Raw genomic sequence first — 21,214 nt, forward strand, 5'->3', positions numbered from 1 at the left:
CCTATATCCTCTCCTTCGTTCCAACTCAACCAATAACTGTAGTCTTCAAACTAATATTTTGAATTGTCACAACTGTTTCATTTTGTATTCTGCACCTCTCCTTCCCAAAATGAAGCAAACACTTTCTTACCATGTGATGGGCACTGCGGCCTCATGCTCTGCTCCCATTGGTACACGGCTCTGTAAGTAGTGGAGCTGACCAAAGTACTTCCTAAGGATGCTGCATCCTTCAAAATCCCGAGGAACACTGACAGCACTCTGGAGAGAAATATGGCAAACAGAAACACTAAACATTAGCTTGTCAATCAAGCTGAACTATGTAAGAAAATGGTTTGTGTAAAGCATTTCTAAATGCAGGCCATAAGAATTGGGAAAGGAGTGGCTGGGTGTGAATGGAGGAGCCTAATTTAATCAAATTCATACTGTATGCAGAAAAGACAATGCTTTCGGCTGAATCGGGAAATCTAGAAACACTGAAGACAGGCAATTCCTAGGTGATTGACAAGGTGGTGCTATGAACATTTTAAATAATTACGAAATTTTGAGTTTTAGTAGCAAATATTAGACAAGGGAGTGCACATGCTTAATTGAACTTGTGAGCTCCCAAAACTAAGTTTAAGTTAACAGGGAACATAGTGAGCCCAACAGAAACCCTTGCAACTATATTGTCAGGACCGAATTGTGTATTCGTCTAACTAGAATTCATAACTTTGCCAATAATAGATGTCTTCTTTCTGGGCAACGAATTCCTGAAAAAAATTAGCTTGTAGCTGGAATCTGAAAAGAAGAGTTAGTTTCCACTGTGCTGCTCTCATATCAAAAAGAAGTGTGGCGTTATTTCAGTTGTAACGAGGTATGAAAGCAAGGATGTGGAAATGGATACTATGGGTGCTTTGCATTATGTATCTTCACCAGTGGTCCACAATGTGTTGCACACAGCATCATAAAGTGTTGCTTCCTAGAGGAGAGTTAGATCTTTGTGTATTAAGGGTGCCAGAGAGAACAAGTGTAGCACTGTGACTCCTTTTTGGGTAGCAGCCCCCAGCTTTTTTTTTTAGAGTGGGGGGATCTTCTGTCGGTAGATTTGAACTGCGGTGTGCAGTATATGTGCATTGACCCCTAACAGATGTCAAAATTGACTTCAAACTTGACTGCCACATTTACTTTTCCTAAAAAGTCCATAATATATGCTGCAGAATTATACCTAGAGCATGAAAAGTTAAATGTCACTTGTGGACTGCAGTACCTATTGTGCTATTCACTACCTACAGTGAAGCAGTAAAACATGGCTTCATGCGTAACCTGTGTAGCCTGACAACAGAAGCTTCAACTCTGCTGCACAGGAACGTCAAAATCATTTTGTTTTGACCGGTTAGAAAACTTGATTTTAAATATTAAAGGTCACCCTTAGTGCACCTTGCTGCCCACAAGGAAGGGGCATAATATTTAAGGGTGAGGCATGTGTGACTTTAGAAATGACCTATTCTCCAAGTGATTAGGCCCAAAACATCATTATCAATGGTGAGGCTAGAACTGGCACATAGGAAAAGTCAAAGTATAGATTCTATATTTTAATCTGGAACTATTGGCCTGTAACTGCTACAGACTCCATTCAAAGATGTATTTTTACATTTAAGAAACATCCTATCTAATGTAAAGTCGGATTCTTATTGAATATCTGGGAAATGTGACTTTTAGAAATTGCCATTTACTCTCCCTGAAGCTACTCCGGGCTAATTTGCATTAGCCCTTCAGCAACTACCCAGTCTAATACTTGGTCTGAATGAGCTGAGACAGAGTTGTGAATTTCCTCCCAAGAGCTACACAATATGAATGAGCAAAGAGGACTCCTCTGAGCTTAGCAGTATATGCAGGGTGGGTGCCGGGGACATCCTTTTGACACATAGTGTCAAATCCTGACTGATTGACCGTTTGAGCCACATGTAACACATTGGCACACTTGTAAGGAAGCACACAGGATGCCAGGACAAATCTTGGGTAAGCCCTGTCTGGGTGTTATAGGGCCCAGCCTTTGTCCTGGCAGACTTCGGACTCCCGATTTGTTGTGTGTACAGGGCCTGCTTCTAACTAGACTTTAGCGTTATCTGTGGGCGACACTGGGGAATACCACAATGCACTTCCCAAAAACACAGCAATTTAGTGTGACAGAACACTTTTGACATCTTACAAATGCCCTGGCACGTCATTTTGGGCTTGTTTGCAGTAAGGCTAACAAAGTACTTAAAAAGAAGGTAGGTTTGCCTGGAAGTTTTTACCCCACTGGTTAGGAAGTGCACAGAATTCACTCTCACTGACTAGCTGATGACAGGCATACATTTGGCACCCCCTGGGACCCTCTAGAGAACACTTTCTGGGCCTACAGAAGAGCACTAGACAGGTGATCTGTGAGGAGCTCTGAAGAACTGTACCTAGGACAAATAAGTGGACTCCAAGAGTATGTTGGCTGACTTCCTGTGCCGTTACAGAGGCACAAAAAACTTCAAGAGGCCTTTGCCCTGCAATTCCCAGCTGATCAGTAGAAAATTGAACTTGCACAGGTAACCCTTTTTGGGTAGCTGTGCGCCTTATAAGTGCAAAAAATAAATAAATAAATCGGACAAGCAGTTTACAGAGGTAGCTACAATTTCACATTTGGCACAGAGGAGGCAGCTTAAAAAAAAAATTACTACCCTGGATATTTGACGCGGGGTGTCAGATCACTCTCCAGTGCTGGCGACACTTGGCGTACAACACCCCCTTGTAACCTAGCCCGATATGGATCCAGCCTTGGGCGCTAAAAGTCCCGCATATTAAAGACGCCTTTTTCTTTTTTTGCAGAGTTTTATATAGCGCGAACTAGAACCGAACTGAATCAGTTATCAGAGCGCTTTACATAGCACCAGTTACGTTACATGAGGATACACTTTCATTTTAGGCACGGGGAGATTAAGTGATTTGCCCAGAATCACAGGGGTTTTTTCTTGCGCAAAGATACCGAGTACTATTTTCAAGAAAATATTGGCTCGGTCCAGTCGACCATCACGCTTTGGGGAGCTTACGGTGCAGTCAAGTCAAGTCAAGTCAAATAGGCTTTATTTCGACATAAAAATATCTTAAAAAGCATACATACATATAAAATTCTTTTTGAAGCATTGAAAATAAAAAGTGTAAAAACCCCTTGCCTGATAAAAATCAGCAATTTTTACTATAATTTTTAGGGGGAGAATTATATAAATTACCTAAAAGAGGTATGTTTAAGAAACAGACCAAGGAAATAAAACATGATTAAACAATTTGCCTAAGTCTTTTTGACCGATTCCGCCATGCCCACCCAAGATACTTCGAGGTGGCGCATGCAAAAAAAGTGCGAGTGTCTGAGAGTAATATCCTTAGTGCCACATTGCAATGTCTTGTGCCCAAGGTTAGACACATGGGTTTTAGCCATTTCATCCGTGGAACCTTATAGGCAGGGCACTCGAATAACAAATGAGGGACAGATTCACGACGCTGTGGACAGAAGGGGCACCATGGAGCAGTTTGGTAAGGAATTTTCCAGTGGCATGTGAGTTCCATTACAGGGAGAAGACCTATTCTAAATTTAAAATACAGGGATCTTTCCCATGGGGCTGAGATAATATCCAAATACAATTCTCTAATGGGGACATCTTTGAACTCCACAAAATTTCTAGTCGTTTTGCAAATCGTTGCAGAAGAGTTTCTTTTATTTGCCACCCATGTCCAGTAAAGTTGTTTTAACATTGATTTGGGCGGGGCTGTCTGTTGATGCCATGCTTCTTCCAGCCCCAGATTGGCAAGTAGTGCTTTAATGTCTCTCAGCCATTTTATTTTTTCCCAACCTGTAGATTTGATTATCTCCCGCAGGCCATCCGCATAACTTGAGAGCTCAGGCACTCTCCAGATGCGGGCCAACAGAAGCAAGGGGCGTAACTTTGCTTGGTCTTCAATCGCCCGACAGCCCATGTCCAATTGCAATGGTAGAATGGGGACAGACGGGCCGAGAGACATCAAACTTCTCAAGAAGATGTTCTCAGCTCGAGTAAGCTCTTTCATATTTGACATTCCCCAGAGTTCCGCCCCATAAAGAGCGGCACTTACGCCTCTGGCCGAGTAAATGTCCATTACTGCTGCTATTGGTTTTGTGGAAGCTGCTCTCTGCTCTTTCAGCAGAGCCCCGGTCACTCTTTTCAAACTCAGCAACATTTTGGTCAAATGATAGTCCCATTTCATGGAGTCCACCAGCCGGATACCCAGATAATCGAACGTCTTGGTCCTTTCTAGTGGAACGGACCCCAGTGTTGGAGGAGGGCCAAGTTTTTGCGGAGGGTTCAAAATGAGATACTTTGTTTTATCTGTATTTATACAGAGTCCTCTCTGCTTGCAAAAATCGTCAAAACCAGAGAGAAGCTGCTGAAGGCCCATTGGGGATTTTGACAGAAGTAAAGTATCGTCCGCAAAAAGCAGAGTGGGAATTAAACGGCCTGCCAAGCGGGGTGCATCTGCTGGTATCCTGGTCAAGTAGTCCACCACCCCATTTACATAAAGAGAGAATAGAGTTGGGGCAAGTACGCAACCTTGCCGCACACCTCTATTCACATCTATTCTTGGGGTCTTTTGACCATTCGGCCCCCAGCGTATTTGGGCATAGTTCTTTTCATGGAACCTCATGATCAAATGAAGCAAGTATGGTGGCATGCCAAGGTCACACAAAACCTTCCATAGGTTGTTTCTGGGAACCAAATCAAAGGCCGTACGAAGGTCGATGAAGGCCAGATATAAGGTACCCTTCCCAATCGTAACGACCTTCCAGTGGATCATGAGCAGCCTTAAAGATTGTTCTATTGTTCCTGTGCCAGCTCGGAACCCAGCCTGGAAATCCGAAAGAATCTTATTTTCGTCTGCCCACTGCTGAACTCTGGCTAAAAGGACCTTGCCCGCTACTTTTTGTGAACAATCTATCAGGCTAATCGGCCTGTAGTTTGCTGGGTCGTCTCTTGAGCCTTTCTTGTGCAGGGGGACCACCTCGGCGGCCATCCATGAGTCAGGCAGGGGGGCACCTGCCATAGCCGCGTTTAATACTGATGCGATTAGCATACCCCAATCACCTAAGTCTGCGCGAAGCAGGTCGCCGGGAAGGCCATCGGGACCAGCCGCTTTACGCGGAACAAGAGATTTTATAGCACCTTCCGCTTCTTTCCTAGTGAACAGACTTTCCTCGTAACTCCCATCACTTCGAGAGATCTGTGGTAATGGAAAATCCATCGCTTCTGCTACAGATGCTGTATACAGTTTTGAGAAGTGTGAATACCACAGATCCTCAGTTATATTGCATGTGATGACAGTGTCCAGGGGTCTGTTTTTCTTTCGTATTAAGTCCCAAAAACCTTTTGCATTTTTTCCTACACTGGCGACACGGAGTTCCTGCCAAAATGCATCTTCCCAGTCTCTCCTTGCTGCCTTTAGCTCGGATTTGTAGCTCTTGCGTTTGATGGCTATTAATGATGCGTCTCCGCTTTTTACTGCCAATATTAGTGCTCTCTTTCCAGCGTGACACTCCGTCGAGTACCAGCCAAATTTGCCCTGTCGCTTATCAAGGTTGTTGTTTCCCTTTTTTTTTTACCTTGAATAGGTCCCCAATCGACGTCGAGACCTCGCTAAACATTGCTGAGATTTCATTTGGGCTGACAGGCTCATTTTCCAGAAGCTCACAGGCTGCAGTGGTAATAGCTCTAATACATGAAAGTTTTTCTTCATCGATTGCCACTTTGTCCCATTTTAAGCGTCTTAGGCAGTTTGAGGGAACCACCCCTCCCGATGACCTTAGCTCAGGTATATCATGATCTCCACAAGATGGGCCACTCTCCCTCCACCAACATGTTAAGGATAATGAAAGTGCGTTGTGGTCACTATCCAGGGAAGGTAGAACTATCATATCCTTCATGTGGGCCCACAGAAGAAAGTTTAAAAGGATATAATCTATCCTGGATGAGTGACCTACCCTATTATATGTGTGTGCCCCCGCTAGGTCTGAGCGTGTTCTCCCGTTAGTTGCTCTCAGGCCGTGCTCAAGTGTAAGGGAATTTAATTGAATAATTCTGGGGGTCCATCTATTTACAATTGGAAGATCAAGTGACGGGACACCTCTCCTTGAATCTTCGTCATACAAGTCCAAAGATTCATCGGTCAACAGGGGCTCAAATGTACAATTAAAGTCCCCCATGACCATAATTAGAGAGTCTCCACGGCACTCCCCTAAGGCTACCTCCAAAGCCAATAGAGTTGGTGACAAAGCTCTCCCTGAAGCCCCGCGTGTGTAAATATTAATAATCTCCAGCTTTTCTGCTTTCCTTGGGCATGTTACAGTAAGGCGCATCAAGTCCGGAGATTTTTGGGGATGGTGGTATACTCTCCAACCTAGAGATATATCTACCCAGACTAAGAGGCCTCCAAATGGTCGACCTCTTCCCGATGCTGGAATACCTGCCGGGACAAAGAAGGTGGCATGACCCACTCTGTGCCTTGGTTCCACACACCACGTTTCTTGGAATGCACAGACTGAGTGGGGCTCGACGAGCGCCACCCAGTCCGGAACATCCAGCTTGTTATTTAAGCCTGCCACATTCCAACTGATGGCTTTCAGGGTAGGACGATACAAAGGCTCAACGTGTCCTGCTTCCCCACCCTGTGTACCCGAAGCTTGTACTCCATCCACGGACTCAATAGTCTCAGTCCGATAGCCTGAGAGAGAGGGAGTAATTGGGTTGGGCGTGGGTTGGGGCACAGAAAAGTTAGACAGGGGTGCCCGCCCAGCTATGCATGGTGCAATAACCCTTAGGAAGGGGGCATTTATTAGCCCTTTGTCACCAAGTCACCAGCCCCAGCCCTGGGATGGGGCTGCTTGGGTAGGTGTCCATGCCCTTGCTCTAACATCCAAGGTTGGGTAATGCGGGAACCATGCGACTCTGCCCCCGTCCTGAGAAAAATTCTTATACCCCATTAAAGGAGGAGGATGATAAAAGTACCCCAGGTCCCTAGTTTGAATGTCGCAGAAGTTATAATGCGACTGCTGACTGCAAATCATACCTGCTGCTCTAGGATCGTTAAAATTGATCAGCACGCAGTCCCCAGTTAAATCCTTACGTCTATTTCCAATCCACCCCACACGGCGAACGAAGGCTATTCTGCCATCGATGTGCCCTGGGAGGGGTCTATTAGCTTTGAGCCAGGAGAGCGTCTTGTGTTTAAGATCAGAGTACAACTCACGAGAACCCTCTTCAAGCTCCGGAACCCCCGTTAGAATTACCACGTACGGCTTACAACCAGGGGGGAGGCTAGCATTTGGAGTGTGCTTTCTTACCCTATCTTTTGGTGTTTTAGCCGAAGATTTAGATACTGTTTTCGCTGGGGGTTTGGGCGCAGCCTGTTTGGCAGGAACGGAAAAAGATGGAGTTATGTTACCATTCAATGTGGTCGGTGTATTTCCTGCTACTTTAGAAATAGGCACTAAGGACTTAGGGTTTGGGGCAAGGTTAACCTTGGGGGCTTTAGGTACCTGAGTACTGGATTTATTCCTTGGGCGACTCAAACTGGGCTCAAGAGTAAGGGTTTGTGGGGCGGGTGTGGTTCCACTATTAAGTTGATATAATTGGGGCGCCTTCCCCGGTACAGGCGTCTTTTGTCGAGATATTAACTCAGGCGGAGCTAAGGTGACAGAGGGAGCTAGAGAGACAGCACCACTCATTAACCCTCCATTTTCTTCAACCTGCGCCTTGGCGTGGAATTTGACCAGTGATTTCACAGCGTAAAAGTTATCCAACATTGACTGCTCAAGAGTAGCTAGTTTGCGTGTGAGACTGTCAATCTTGTCTACGAGAGGCATCACCACAGACTTAATTATGCTCTCAACTTGTGGGAATATGGTGGTATCTAAAGAAGCCAACGGACCTAATGCGTCCTCAGACGCGATGTCTCTAGTGTGGGTCGTAGGGGGTTTAGGGTGTGGGACTTGGTTAGTGCTGGTACCCCCTTTGGTCACAATATGCCTACTTACTTTACTATGCGGCTTTTGGGAGCCCCCCCTACGGGGGCTAGCAGGACGCTTTCTCTTTTGTGCGACTAGTCCTAAAGCTAGTTCCCCTACGGGGGTGCTTTGATGAACAACTACTGTGGAAGTGCTAACTTCACTATGTACAACTGCGAGGGGAGGGTTTGCAGCTTCGTTGGACAACGCAGGGGGGCTAAGAGCTTTGTTGATTTCAGTATCAAGATCCTGATTTTGCTCCCCCGGCGAATAGTCAATTTGGACGAGTGAACTAGAGTGTGTTGGGTCAAGAACAATGCTTGGTGCGGTGGTAGTGACCCTTTCTAGACTTGCCCTAATCCTACTCACTCTCTCATCAATGTTCGGGGAATCTATTATCACCAGTGGAGTTGGAGAAACATATACAGGGCTGGGGGCTAGGGCAAGGGCGCCCAAGGACGAGCGCTTGTGAGATAAGTCCATGGAATCCCGGGATAATCTTCGTTCTGCCAGGATTATCTCCTTTTCCACTATGGAGACAGCTCGAGTTATGAATTGGTCCATAGTACCTAAGACAACGTCTCCAGCAGCTTTCCTTGTTTTACTTGCTCTAGTGCCTGAAGCCATACTCCAGTTATTTACGTACCCGCTTTATGGAGCCAAGAGATGTGGCCCTGCCCGGCCTCCTCTGGCCCTTGATGGCCTAGGATGGTCCCGCCCTTGTCCCGGGCTTCTCCCGCGATGCTCCCGCGTGCTCCCGCACAGCGGGGAAGGGGCAGTCCTTTATGGGGGCGTGAAGCGAGGGATGGGAGGGGCAAGAGGTCTGCAGGTGTGCCGAGGCGCAGGGGCTCCTGGTTAGTTGAGTCCCTGCAGCGGCAGCGCAGGTGTGTAGAGCGCGACCCTGCTCCCTCGAGTCCTTCCTTGGGGCTGTGAGCAAACGTGCTCCCAACAGCCTCACTCTCCAAAACTGCGACGCGGCACCCGCGCAGCGGGTGCGGCTAGCTGTAGCAGAAAGCAGATACAGCTACAACAGACTTGGCAGCAAACTTGGGAAAACGCCGGTAAGCCCTCGGCGTGTGAGTGTCCCGCTGGGATAAAGGGATCTGCTTCCTTTTCACCTTCAGAGCGAGGGATGGGAGGGGCAAGAGGTCTGCAGGTGTGCCGAGGCGCAGGGGCTCCTGGTTAGTTGAGTCCCTGCAGCGGCAGCGCAGGTGTGTAGAGCGCGACCCTGCTCCCTCGAGTCCTTCCTTGGGGCTGTGAGCAAACGTGCTCCCAACAGCCTCACTCTCCAAAAGTGCGACGCGGCACCCGCGCAGCGGGTGCGGCTAGCTGTAGCAGAAAGCAGATACAGCTACAACAGACTTGGCAGCAAACTTGGGAAAACGCCGGTAAGCCCTCTGCGTGTGAGTGTCCCGCTGGGATAAAGGGATCTGCTTCCTTTTCACCTTCAGAGCGAGGGATGGGAGGGGCAAGAGGTCTGCAGGTGTGCCGAGGCGCAGGGGCTCCTGGTTAGTTGAGTCCCTGCAGCGGCAGCGCAGGTGTGTAGAGCGCGACCCTGCTCCCTCGAGTCCTTCCTTGGGGCTGTGAGCAAACGTGCTCCCAACAGCCTCACTCTCCAAAACTGCGACGCGGCACCCGCGCAGCGGGTGCGGCTAGCTGTAGCAGAAAGCAGATACAGCTACAACAGACTTGGCAGCAAACTTGGGAAAACGCCGGTAAGCCCTCGGCGTGCGAGTGTGCAGTAATCAAAGGGCGCGCACTCTCACTAATGGCTGGCCACAGAGCGGAGTGTCGCCGACGAGTCTTAGAATTGGAGGCCGAGATCCTCCGCCTAGACGCTGATATTTCTAGAGCTCCAGACCCTAACACCCAGCACCGACGTGACATTAAACGGCAGGATTACAAACAACTGCTCCTAGAGGACGCCAACAGAGTTGCTCTGGCCACCCAACATCGCATATATGAACAGGGGGAACACACGGGAAAGCTACTGGCGTGGCTGGAACGTAAGGAGCAATGGGCGCGGTGGGTGCATGCTATTAAGGGATCCGAAAATATTCTCATTACGGACCCTCGGGGCATCGCGGAGGCCTTTGCGAGCAACTATAAGACAGTATATGATTGCCCACATGATTCTCAGGCTCCACTAGCGGCAGAACTCCTGGCCACTATTGGAGTGACTGGCTTCTAGGAGCAAGATGCAGAGGCATTAGACGTGGAAATTCGGAAGGCAATTCAGGATATTCGGGCAGGTAAGGCGATGGGCCCGAATGGCCTCCCGATCGAATTATTCAAACCTATGGCCTCCAAACTAGCACCACATTTACTAAACTTATATAATGAAAGTCACGATAATGCCCTCCTCCTGAATAATATCCGCGAGGCTACCATTGTAGTCATCCACAAACCTGGTAAGCCGATAGATGAATGTGCCTCATATAGGCCTATTTCCTTGATTACAGCAGAGGCTAAGATCTTGTTCAAGCTCTTGGCGAATCACCTACTCCCCTATCTTACAGACTTGATCGATCCAGACCAGTCAGGCTTCATGCCAGGACGGAATACTGCACGCAATCTACGTTGTGTGCATGGTGCACTGGGCCGGGTACACACGCTGGAAGAGGAAGGAATTTTATGGCCGCTCGACGCCAAAATGGCGTTTGATACGATAGCGTGGGAATACTTGTTCACAACACTTGGCCGCTTCGGGTTCGGTCCCAAATTCATGGGATGGGTTAAATTGCTCTACACACAGCCCTTGGCCCATGTTTCGGTGAACAATCACAGGTCCGCTCCGTTTCCCCTCTGTCGGGGCACAAGGCAAGGCTGCCCGTTGTCGCCACTCCTGTTTGCCCTGGTCCTAGAGCCACTGGCGGTTTGGATAAGGGGTGACCCGGGTATTAGAGGCATTCGGTGGACGAACGACAATGAAGATCACATATCACTGTACGCAGATGGTATTTTGCTCTATCTCACTTCGCCATCGCGCTCCTTGCACCGTGTGCTTCACATTTTTCACATATTTGGGGCGCACTCCGGGTACCAGATTAACTGGTCTAAATCACAGATGTATCCCCTCTGGGGAGAGCCACCACAGAGTCCCAGAGGATACGAAATTCCGGTGGCCTCACCCGGTTTCCGTTATTTGGGAATTTTCATCACCACCAACCCCCGCTCTTTTCTTTGAAAGAAACCTGCTTGAACCGTTGCAGAGGTTTTGTTCAGACGTCACACATTGGAAAACGCTCCCCCTTACCTTGCTAGGGCGTGCATCCTTATTTAAAATGCTTGCTCTACCATGGTTTCTGTACGCGTTACAGAACACGCCTATCCAGGTACCGGATTCCTACTTTTCGCAGATTGAAGAAACAGTGTGGGATTTATTGTGGGACAACAGACCTCCTCGCATTGCCATGGCCAAGCTTACTATGGGATGGTACGATGGAGAGATAGGCCTGCCGGATATGCGCCTCTACTATCAGGCCTCACAACTGACAGCCATCAACCAGTGGGCCTTTGGCTGCCATGACGACCCCAGCTTTCGCACAGACCACTGGCTACTGGGGAAAAGGGGCTACAACAGAGCACTGTACACAAACCACAAGAAATTGCGTTTGACTGGTCCTATGGCACGTAACATAGAGATGTGGCATGGATTACAGAGGCGTATGGGATGGCAGGGCCGCCTAACAAAAGCTACCCCCCTATGGGAACCGGACATTCTGGGACGACTTAGCACCTGTGCTGGCTTTGATAAGTGGGATATGATGGGGATCTCCATGGTGGGCGATTTGTGGGTTAGGGGAAAGAAGGCATCGTTCTCCGTTCTCCAAACTAAGTAGCAGTTAGCGCAGACAGAGAGGTTTCGCTATCTTCAGATCAGCCACGCCATTGATTCTGCACTGCCTAAAGATACTCTTCTCCCAGACTATTCTCCCCTGGAAGACAGGCTCTTGCTGGACCCTATGCTCCGCAAGGCCATATCTCTCACATACAAGAAACTGATTAATAACCGCGCCGATCCAATGTTGAGAATGAGGGCGTCCTGCGAGGCGGAGCTGGGGGAGCTACCCGATGAGGACTGGCTAGAAGCGCTGTCTTCGCCCCGGGATGTGGCCATCCCGATGTGACTTCGCCTTGTGCAGCTCAAAATTCTCCACCGAGTCTACTTTGACGCCACACTGCTCTACAAACTAGGCAGACGAGCTGACGATCGCTGCCGCCGGCACTGTAACCAAACAGGAACGTTCTTTCATATCATATTGAGCTGCCCGCACATACAACAATACTGGACTATCCTCCCAACCCCTACACTGTGTCTACTCAATATCTGGGAAGCAACGGACCTCACACAAGCCGAACAATCATGGGTCACGATGGCATGGAGTATAGCAAAATGCAATACTGCACAGAAATGGGGTGTAGATACCGCACAGCTGTGAAGGGATTGGGCTAAAGATATGGACCATGCCATGGTTGCTGAAAAAAAAGTATATAAAGGACGGGGGTGCCCGCGCAAATGGGACCACAAATGGGGGCGCTGGGACAAATATAGGGGAGAGATATGTGTTTCACCGATGGTAGAATTGAGGAGGGAAAGACTCCCGAAAATAGGAGGAGATGCTGATGAGTTATTAGTGCAAGCAGAAGTTCCCTAGAGGTATATGTGTATAACTGAAGTTTCCTGACCCAAGAGCGTGTAAGCGGCCCACCAGTAGTTTATTCTGTCATTATTGAAATGTACTGTCCTGGACTCTGCCGTACTGATTATGGGAACATATTATTGTATTCTATTACACACCAGTACAAGAGCTGTCAATGCAATGTCCTTACTGCTGCTTTGTTTCTAATAAAAACTGTTAAAAAAAAATACTAAGTTCCTTTATGAATTATGATCTTGAAACTTTTTCAAACTTTTTGACTTCCAAACATTCACCAGGGTCAACTCATTAGGTGTATCTGAACAGGACTCCATCAAGGGCGGCTTCAAATTGTTTCTCCGCCATGGTCTACTGCTTTCATACATTATCATTGGCAATTTGTCCTTCTTAGCACCATTTTCCCTTAATTCTTTAAAAATTAATTTCTCTGGTTTCATTTATTGAATTTTTGTGATTTTGGACTTATATGTCTCCTAAATATTTTCTCTTAACTTTTAAATTGGTTGTGAAATGTTATTGTGTTTTTGTGACTTTCTACTGTATATGCACTGCTTAAATACTTTACACATGGCCTTTGATTTAATCTGGACTGGTTTGAGTCATATTCCCAAGGATTGAGTGCAGGTTTATTGTATTTAATTTGTATGAAATTTAGCAGGTGGTAGCCTTATCCTCTGAGGTCGACACATGTCAACCCTAAATAATACTACACTTTCCTACAGCAAGCCCTTCTTTTTTTAAGGGGTACACTGAGGAGACTGCCCTGATTGTTTCTCCTCTGTCCAGCTATGCCTCTTACACCTGTATCCTTACTGAGTGACCAGCAGAAGCACAAGGGGTTAAATGACCAAGAACCTGAGGTATTAAGGCTAGATAACCTTTTATGATACCAATGGAAGAACTGTCCACTCTGCTTGATGCACCATAATTCAAAGTGAATATCATGCAGCTCACAAGACTACTCTTGACAGATGGACCTGGGTCTCACAAGAATAAGTGCAGATTGAGTCTTAATTTGGATTTTAGACATGGGGAGCCTTTCAGTGCATTTCCTTTCAGTGCCATTATGGAATTATCACAGCAGGGGCACTGTGAAAGTTTGCCAATGTTTTAAGACCCCAGTGTAAATTCATCTTGCATCCTTCCACGTTCCCACAAAGCTACTGGATTATTGTAATATATAACTTTTTGGGGCGATATTCTACCCCCGGGAGGGCAGATCGTGCATTTTAGGCCGATCTGCCCTCTTGGCGGGGATGAAAGCCCACTAAACCACCAGGATTGTTTTCTTGTTCAGGGAGCGACCCTTGGACAAGGGTTTCTCCACTTGGAGGAGAATCTTTTTTAGTTATTCCACCCCAAGAGGGCAGATTGGTATTTTTATGCTGCTCTGCCCTCTGAGTGGGTGGAAGCCCACTAGACCATCTGGGATTGTTTTGTTGTTCGGGGAGCAACTCCTTGGGCAAGGGTAGCTCACCTTGGGGGAGAATCTTTTTAGTTATTCAACCCCCAAGCAGGCAGATCGGCTGTTTTTAGACCGGTCTGCCCTCGGGGGGTGGAGTATAAGCACACTAAACCACCAAGGATTGTTTTCTTCTTTTTTTGTTATACCACCCCCGCCCACTCCAGAGGGCAGATCGTCCGTTGTTAGGCTGATCTTCCTTTTGAGAGGGCGGAAGCACCCTAGATACCAGGGAGTTATTTTATGAAGGGGAGCTCCCCTTGGGTGCCCATATTTGTTTTTATGCCACCCTCCCCTTAGGGCCTATTGGGCATTTTCAGGCCGATCTGCCATCTGGGGTGTGATTTTGCCCCCTTGAGAGATTTGTGAGTGGATTGAGCATCAGGGTTGATGGTAATACTTGTATGAACTGGGAATAAGGTTATACGTGTGGTGGGAGAGCTACTTCTGGGGTAAGGTGTACTTCCATCTGGTGGTGTCACACCTCCTTTTGAGGGAAATTCAGTGTCTTTTGATAATTTTCTTTTTTTATTGTAGAGCCAATCCTTTCCTTTGTCTTGTTAGGAATCAGAGTGCAGCTTTGGCAGATCTGCAGTTTGTGTAGTTGTGGTTGGTAAGCAACATATTTTGTAATCTATTCATCTAATATGTATCCTTCGCCTGTTAGTATTTTTTGTTAGCTTTTTGTGTCATTGTCTTTCAAAGTAACATATTGATTTGTGCACGTTCTTTACTACATTGTGTGTAGCATTGTGTGTAATGTTTTTTTTCTTTTCTTTCCAGTGGGACTTCTTTAGTGCTTGTTGTGTCTGTACAGAGTAAGTGCAGTTGATCTTTAGTGTTGCTGTCTCCGTCAGGCAGGTGGCATCGTTTTAGAGTAGATAGGTCTTTGTGTGCTTTGTACAGACTGAATTTTCTTTCTAGATTTACTATATGCCAGAAGTTTTACTTTCCGTTTGATAAAGCCACTCTTTGGTAGCTGTTTTGTACAGTGTTGGGTATTGTTGACTTGTTCGTCAAGTTACTTTTCTTAGTAAGGACTATGACTAGCAGCAGGATGACTGCTCAACAGGTTGTTGGTATGCATTTCGAGTCTTCTGACCATAATTATGAGACTGACTCTGCATCTGAGGCTGAGGGGGAAGGCCAGGATTCGGTCAGTAAATTTTCTGTATGAGAAGAATCCTCTGATAATGAAGCCATTATCAATCCGGATGAAGGGACGCTTTTAGTGAAAGACACCGATGTGCCAATAGTGCAGCAAAATGCATCTGTATTGCAGTCTGGGGCTTAAAGGCTGCCCATTGGAAGTGATGGACACTGGGATGCCATAAAACATGGTGCAGCCGGTGTTGCTTGCCTTTAGTGGTGTTGCAGGGTGTAGAGTGAGTACTGAAAACTTGTTGCCTATAAATCTCTTTCAGTTGTTTATGGACAATGTATTTTTAGATGAGATTGTTGAGCAGACTAATTTGTATGCTGAACACTATTTGAGGAAAAACAGCGCCAGACTTAAGCTCTGCTCTAGAGCTACCCGGTGGATGCTGGTGTACAATTGTTCAGGGAATTGTTCAAAGTGGACGCTGTTACTTGTGGCACAATCCGCTCTAACCATAAAGGTTACCCAAAAGTGCTTGTTTGTACAAAACTAGAGAAGGGACAGTGCAGTGCCTTGTGTAGCAATGAACTTCTAGCTGTGAAACTTTCTGACAGGAGAGATGTCTATATGCGGACTACCATCCATGACAAAAGTACTTCACCTGTGACTGAGGTTAGGTTGCTGAAATGTAGAGTATGCACCAAAAGAAGTATCTGGAAGGAGAGTCGTATATACTGCCCTGATTGTCCTAATCCTGGGTGGGGTGTGCCCACATGTTTTAAATTTTACCACAAAAAATTGAGTTTTTGGGTGTAACCGTGAGTGTAAAAGTAAACGGATTGGTCTGTATCATTTTATATTTTTTGTTCATATTTCACGGTTGGCATTAGTGTGATGTATTTAGTTAGAGCTGGTGTGTTTGTAGTTATAGTTTTGTATCTACTTCCAATTAATCTCAGTTTTCTTTTTGTTTACCAAAATGTGATGGATGCGTGCACGTGAAATGGCGCTTGGCTGGAGGTGCGCGTGAACTGGCGTTTGGCTGGGTTGTGCGTGGACTGGTGCTTGGCTGGCGGTGTGCTTGCACGGGTATTTGGCTGGCAGTGTGCATGGACTGGTGCTTGCCTGGCCGTGTGTGTGGACTATCGCTTTTCTGGCCGGCTGCGTGAACTGTCGCTTGCCTGGCTGTGTGTGTGAACTGCCATTTGGCTGGTGGTGTGCGTGAATTGACTTTTGGCTGGTGGTGTGGTGGACTGGTGCTTGGCTGGGTGAGCGTGCACTGGTATTTGGCTGCCGGTGTGCTTGTACTGAAGTTTAGCTGGCGGAGTGAAAGTAGTGACTTGCTGCTAGTCACTAAACACACTGCTAGCCAAACGCCAGTGCACACACACTGTCAACAGCATCCTGGTGTGATTCCTGTGTCAGTCATGTGGGTGTATGAAAGTGAAGGGTTTTTGAATGGTGCTCTCTGTCGATGTGAGTGTATTAATTTGCCGAGCTCGCGGCTGGCGTTGTGAATGGTCTTGTGCAGGTCACGTATGAAAGGTGTGTGAATGGCCCATAGCGCTTTTGGTGCCTTCAGTCGGCTTTACAGCCCACGAGCTGTAAGTCATTGGTTCAGGTTTTTGACCTTTCAATTATTAACAGAGCATTTGATTTTTGGGATTTTTTTTTATAAACAAGTTTATTGTTTTTTATGAGCAACAAAGTGAACAGTGCATCACTATGACCTATAAAACATTTCAGTGCATTTGTTGAGTCTTCCCCCCAATTTGTCCCATGATAGGCAAGCCCTGTATCGCTCCCCAAGACCTCCAAACAATTTCTGCGAAACATCAACCCAGCAAGCCGACCCATTTGCCCCATATACGCTCGTGTATGGCCGGACAGCCTCTTGCTTCATATACAGATTTTTCTTGGATGGTGCACCAGTCCACTCCTCTACACCACTTCGCAATAGAGGGAGATACAGAGTCCTTCCAGGCCACTGCAATGTCTCTCTTGGCTATCAAAATGACAGTCTCTAGGAACAATTTATCAGCCCGGGAACCATCCATCCCCTCCATCACCCCCTAGAGATGGGCAAGAGGACTAAGAGGGACCGCCCAGTATGCTGCTTAGCTCAGCCGCAATTGACGCCCAGTATTTGGAAAGAGTGGCGCAGGACCAGACCATGTGGTAAAAAACGGATGCCTCCGACTCACAATGCAGACATGTTGGGGTTGGGAGGAATCCCGCTTTTTGTAGCTGCTCAGGGGTAAGGTATGCACAATAGAGATAACAGATTTGGATGAGGCAGAGTCTAGCTGATATGGTTAGCACCCTATGGGACATCAATGCATCCCTCCAGTCCTCCTCCTCAAATGGGCCTATCCAGTGTTCCCACCAGCAAGTCCAGGTTGGACGGGGTATTGTTTATCAGTGATCGATAGATATGAGATGTTCCCGATAAGGAGCTTAGTTTCCAATGGACTAAATTCAGGGACTGCCAAGTGGCTGGGAATGTGGAGGGCGAGAGCATGACGCAACTGGAGGGATTTGAAAAATTGGGTAGAGTGTAGGGAGTATGTTCGCTGCAGTTCCCAGAAGGAGGGCAAATGCTCTCCCCTCCATACATCCCCCAAGCAAGTGATGCCTATCTGGTCCCACTTCTGGAAGCCTGCTAATGTCCCAACCTCCCGCAGCCAAGCCCCATGCCAGAGGAGTGTTTGTAGTGTAATTTTAGCATCCCACTGGGTGTGCCGCATCGTGGAACACCACGCAAGAAGGACCGTTTGGGTTACTGCTGGTAAAGTGTGAGGAATCGGAGCCCCATACAGCATAGCCTGGACCTGAGAGAACCAGAGGCTCTCCAGTTCCAGTCGGAAAGCCGGATCCGACCACCCGCCATTAAACCAGTCGTGGATCACCAGGAGACAGGTGGCCAGATAGCACAGGAAGGGGTACATTCCGCCATCATATGGGGTCCATTGGCAGTGCGCAAGGGCCAGTCTCCATCTCAAGCCCCCCCAGAACAAAGTTTTGGCCACCCCGTCCAGCCTTTGGAACCAACTGTGTGGAAGGTGGAGCGGGAGATTCTGGAGTACATAGAGACGATGGGGCACAACCATATTATTTTTCTCTTCACAAATCAATGTTATTGTTGACAGCCGATAAAAATCTGACATCTCAAGGGACGCCAGTAAAGGATAATGATAAGCAGCATTGATTTCCACATTTTTCTGATAATATATCTGTGTTGATATAAAACACACAGTAAAAAAAGAAAAAAGCAAAAAAATTGTAACAACAAACAATAGTGCCATAACAACATCGCTGGAGGCATTCAACGATCTCGGACGTGTATATCGATGCAATTTAGGACAGATATATATTAGGTCTACATCCATAGCGTAACAATATATAATTAAACCAGCAATTCTTCGACCTCAGAGGCAGAGGGAGGAGGATCTAAGTCTAGTCCCCTGTAGTCCGCCCACTGCTTCCATATCTTATAATGTTTCTGGGGGCACCCTCTCGCTGTATAGACTGGGATCTCTAGACCCATACAAAAGTCAAGTCCTTTCTTCCAGGATGCAATCAACGGCGAAAACTCACTCTTCCACATCCTAACCACATCGCGCTTAGCCGGCGAGAGGCTGAGAAACAGTAAGTGACGTTTATATCTATTGCCACCTATTCCCTCAGTGATATGAAGCATAAATAATTGGGGCATGGGTTGAATATCCCAACCCAGAACCTCCAAAAGGCAGGCAGCAACCCCCCTCCAAAACCGCAATAAAGACGTACACTGCCATATTATGTGAAAGAAGTTTCCCTCAGTCGCCCCACATCTCAAGCACTCAGGGGGACGCAATCAGCCCTGCCCGCCACAGCTTATATCTGGTGAAGTACACCCGATGCAAGTACTTGAATTGGATCAGCCGCAGGGGTGCAGCTATCACTGCGCCACGTTGAGATTCAAGCGCCTCCACCCCATCATCTTCTTCAAAGGGCCCCTTGTCTTGCTGCCAGGCCTCCCGTGTTTTGTGCAGCGTGTTGTTTAGGAGCATACGTTATATCTTAGTTATTTTGCGATTCCCCCATCAAGACTTTGGCTTCGATAGGGTTAAATTCAGGTATAGTATCTTGTTGCGCCAAGTATGAGGAGACAGGGCGAGGCTCACGCATGTTGATACTTGTAAAATTGTTTGCGAGGCATATTTTTCTGCCTGTAGTTCTTGAAAGGACTTCAAGCTACCACCATGCATAACTGTCCCTAATGTGTCAATGCCAATGGCCTTCCAACCCTGAAACCCGGATAACTGCATTACATGGGAAAGCTGACCAGGGTGTCATAAGGGGGTCTCCCTCGTCAGTTTACCCCACCAGCCCATCGCACGCAGCGCTCGCTTCCACACCTCAAATACCGTCCTGGTCGCCGGAGGCAGCGCCTTTAGCTGCGGGCCAGAATACAGGAGCAGGTGTACCGACATGGCCCCAATGCGCCAACGCACCACTGCATACGCTGGGTCCCTAAGATCTCCATACCACCAGTCGTGAAGGACCATAAGTAGATTGACAACAGGTTCTCAGAGCGACACGCGCCGCTCCACCCACCCAAAGAAAGCAAGCGAGGATCGCGTTTAATTGCCGGAACCATGCCAAGGCCATATGTAGTAAGCGTGGTTCTGGAGCTGATAAAAGTAAGCGGGGCAGGGACACCATTTTGAATATGGCAGATCTGCCAAGTAGGGAGAGCGAAAGGTGAGATGACATGCGGATCTGGTTCGCCATCTGCGCCCACAGGGGGGCCAAATTTCTATCCCATGCAAGAGATTGAGATATGGATAGAAACACCCCCAAATATTTAAAGCCACCCGGAGCTAAAGTAAAAGGTTGCGACCAAGAGCCCAACTGTTCTCCCCCATGCAGCTTCCACAGATAGGATTTGCTACTGTTCATGTAAAGGCCAGAGGTCTCCCCAAATATCTGCATATCTCTAAGCAGACACAGGCGGGTCACATGCGGTCTGCAAATAATGCGATGTGGTCAGACACCTCCCTCGACCACTCAAAGCCCTTGATCTAGGCATTCATCCTCACCCATGCCGCCAATGGTTCCATGGTCAAGGCGAACAAGTAGGGGAATAGGGGGCAGCCCTGGCGAGTACCCCGCGCAATAACAAACCTACCCAAGTTGTAATCTGCTATCCTGACAGTCGCAGATAGGTCAGTGTATAACAGCCTAATGAGTGTTAGCAGGAGTGGGCCAATGTTTAAGCCACTGAGCAGGGCGAAGAAGAAATATACCCAACTAAGCGAATCAAAAGCTTTGTCCATGTTGACCAGAAGTAATGCCACAGGCTCCCCCAATTCGTCCACCACCGCTATGGCATTGTGTGTTCTACAGATATTGTGGGTGTAGGCCGGCTGGGCATGAATGCCACTTGATCAGGATGTATAAGGTCTCAAATGTATGGAACAAAGCGGTTTGCGATTATCTTGTGTGAGAAGTTGGCCTGGTATTTGCTGACCACTAAATATAGCAGGCACCTTGTACCAGTCCAAACAACCCTTATTGATGATTAGGTTAAAGACAACCTTTATTGAAAACTATCCTAGTGGTAGCTATGGAGAGCTGCCTTCAGTATAAGTCTCGAAGGAATGTAAAGCAGCTTGTTTTACCAGTCTATATCCTCCCTAATGACCAAATGAAAGGAGAACCACAACAAGGTATATATATAAAATGTATGTATTTATTACTAAACACTCTCTACTAACCTCTTTATGAGATTAGAGAACAAAGCACACAATAATACAGTACTAGAACAACAGTAAATAGCACAATACACAGCGGGCTCCAGGGGGAGACCGAACCATATACTAAGAAAGTGGTAGAACAACCACGACTTGACTAGACACAGTGCCTAGAGCACGTAGAATCGCTGGGACCTCAAGGAACTACCCAAGGTG

The 21,214-nt window shown here is 47.3% G+C and overlaps 1 protein-coding gene across 1 annotated transcript in view; it reads right to left on the reverse strand.

Moving 5' to 3' along the window:
• The window catches only part of PTPN23 (protein tyrosine phosphatase non-receptor type 23), a 663,560-nt gene that overhangs the window by 607,553 nt on the left and 34,793 nt on the right, over nt 1-21,214 (reverse strand). The window contains exon 3 of the mRNA XM_078662553.1: nt 131-258. Within this exon, the coding sequence (XP_078518679.1) occupies nt 131-258 (128 nt within the window). The remainder of the gene's footprint in view (nt 1-130; nt 259-21,214) is intronic.

Source organism: Lissotriton helveticus, chromosome 10, assembly GCF_964261635.1.
Source record: "Lissotriton helveticus chromosome 10, aLisHel1.1, whole genome shotgun sequence".
Taxonomy (NCBI): domain Eukaryota; kingdom Metazoa; phylum Chordata; class Amphibia; order Caudata; family Salamandridae; genus Lissotriton; species Lissotriton helveticus.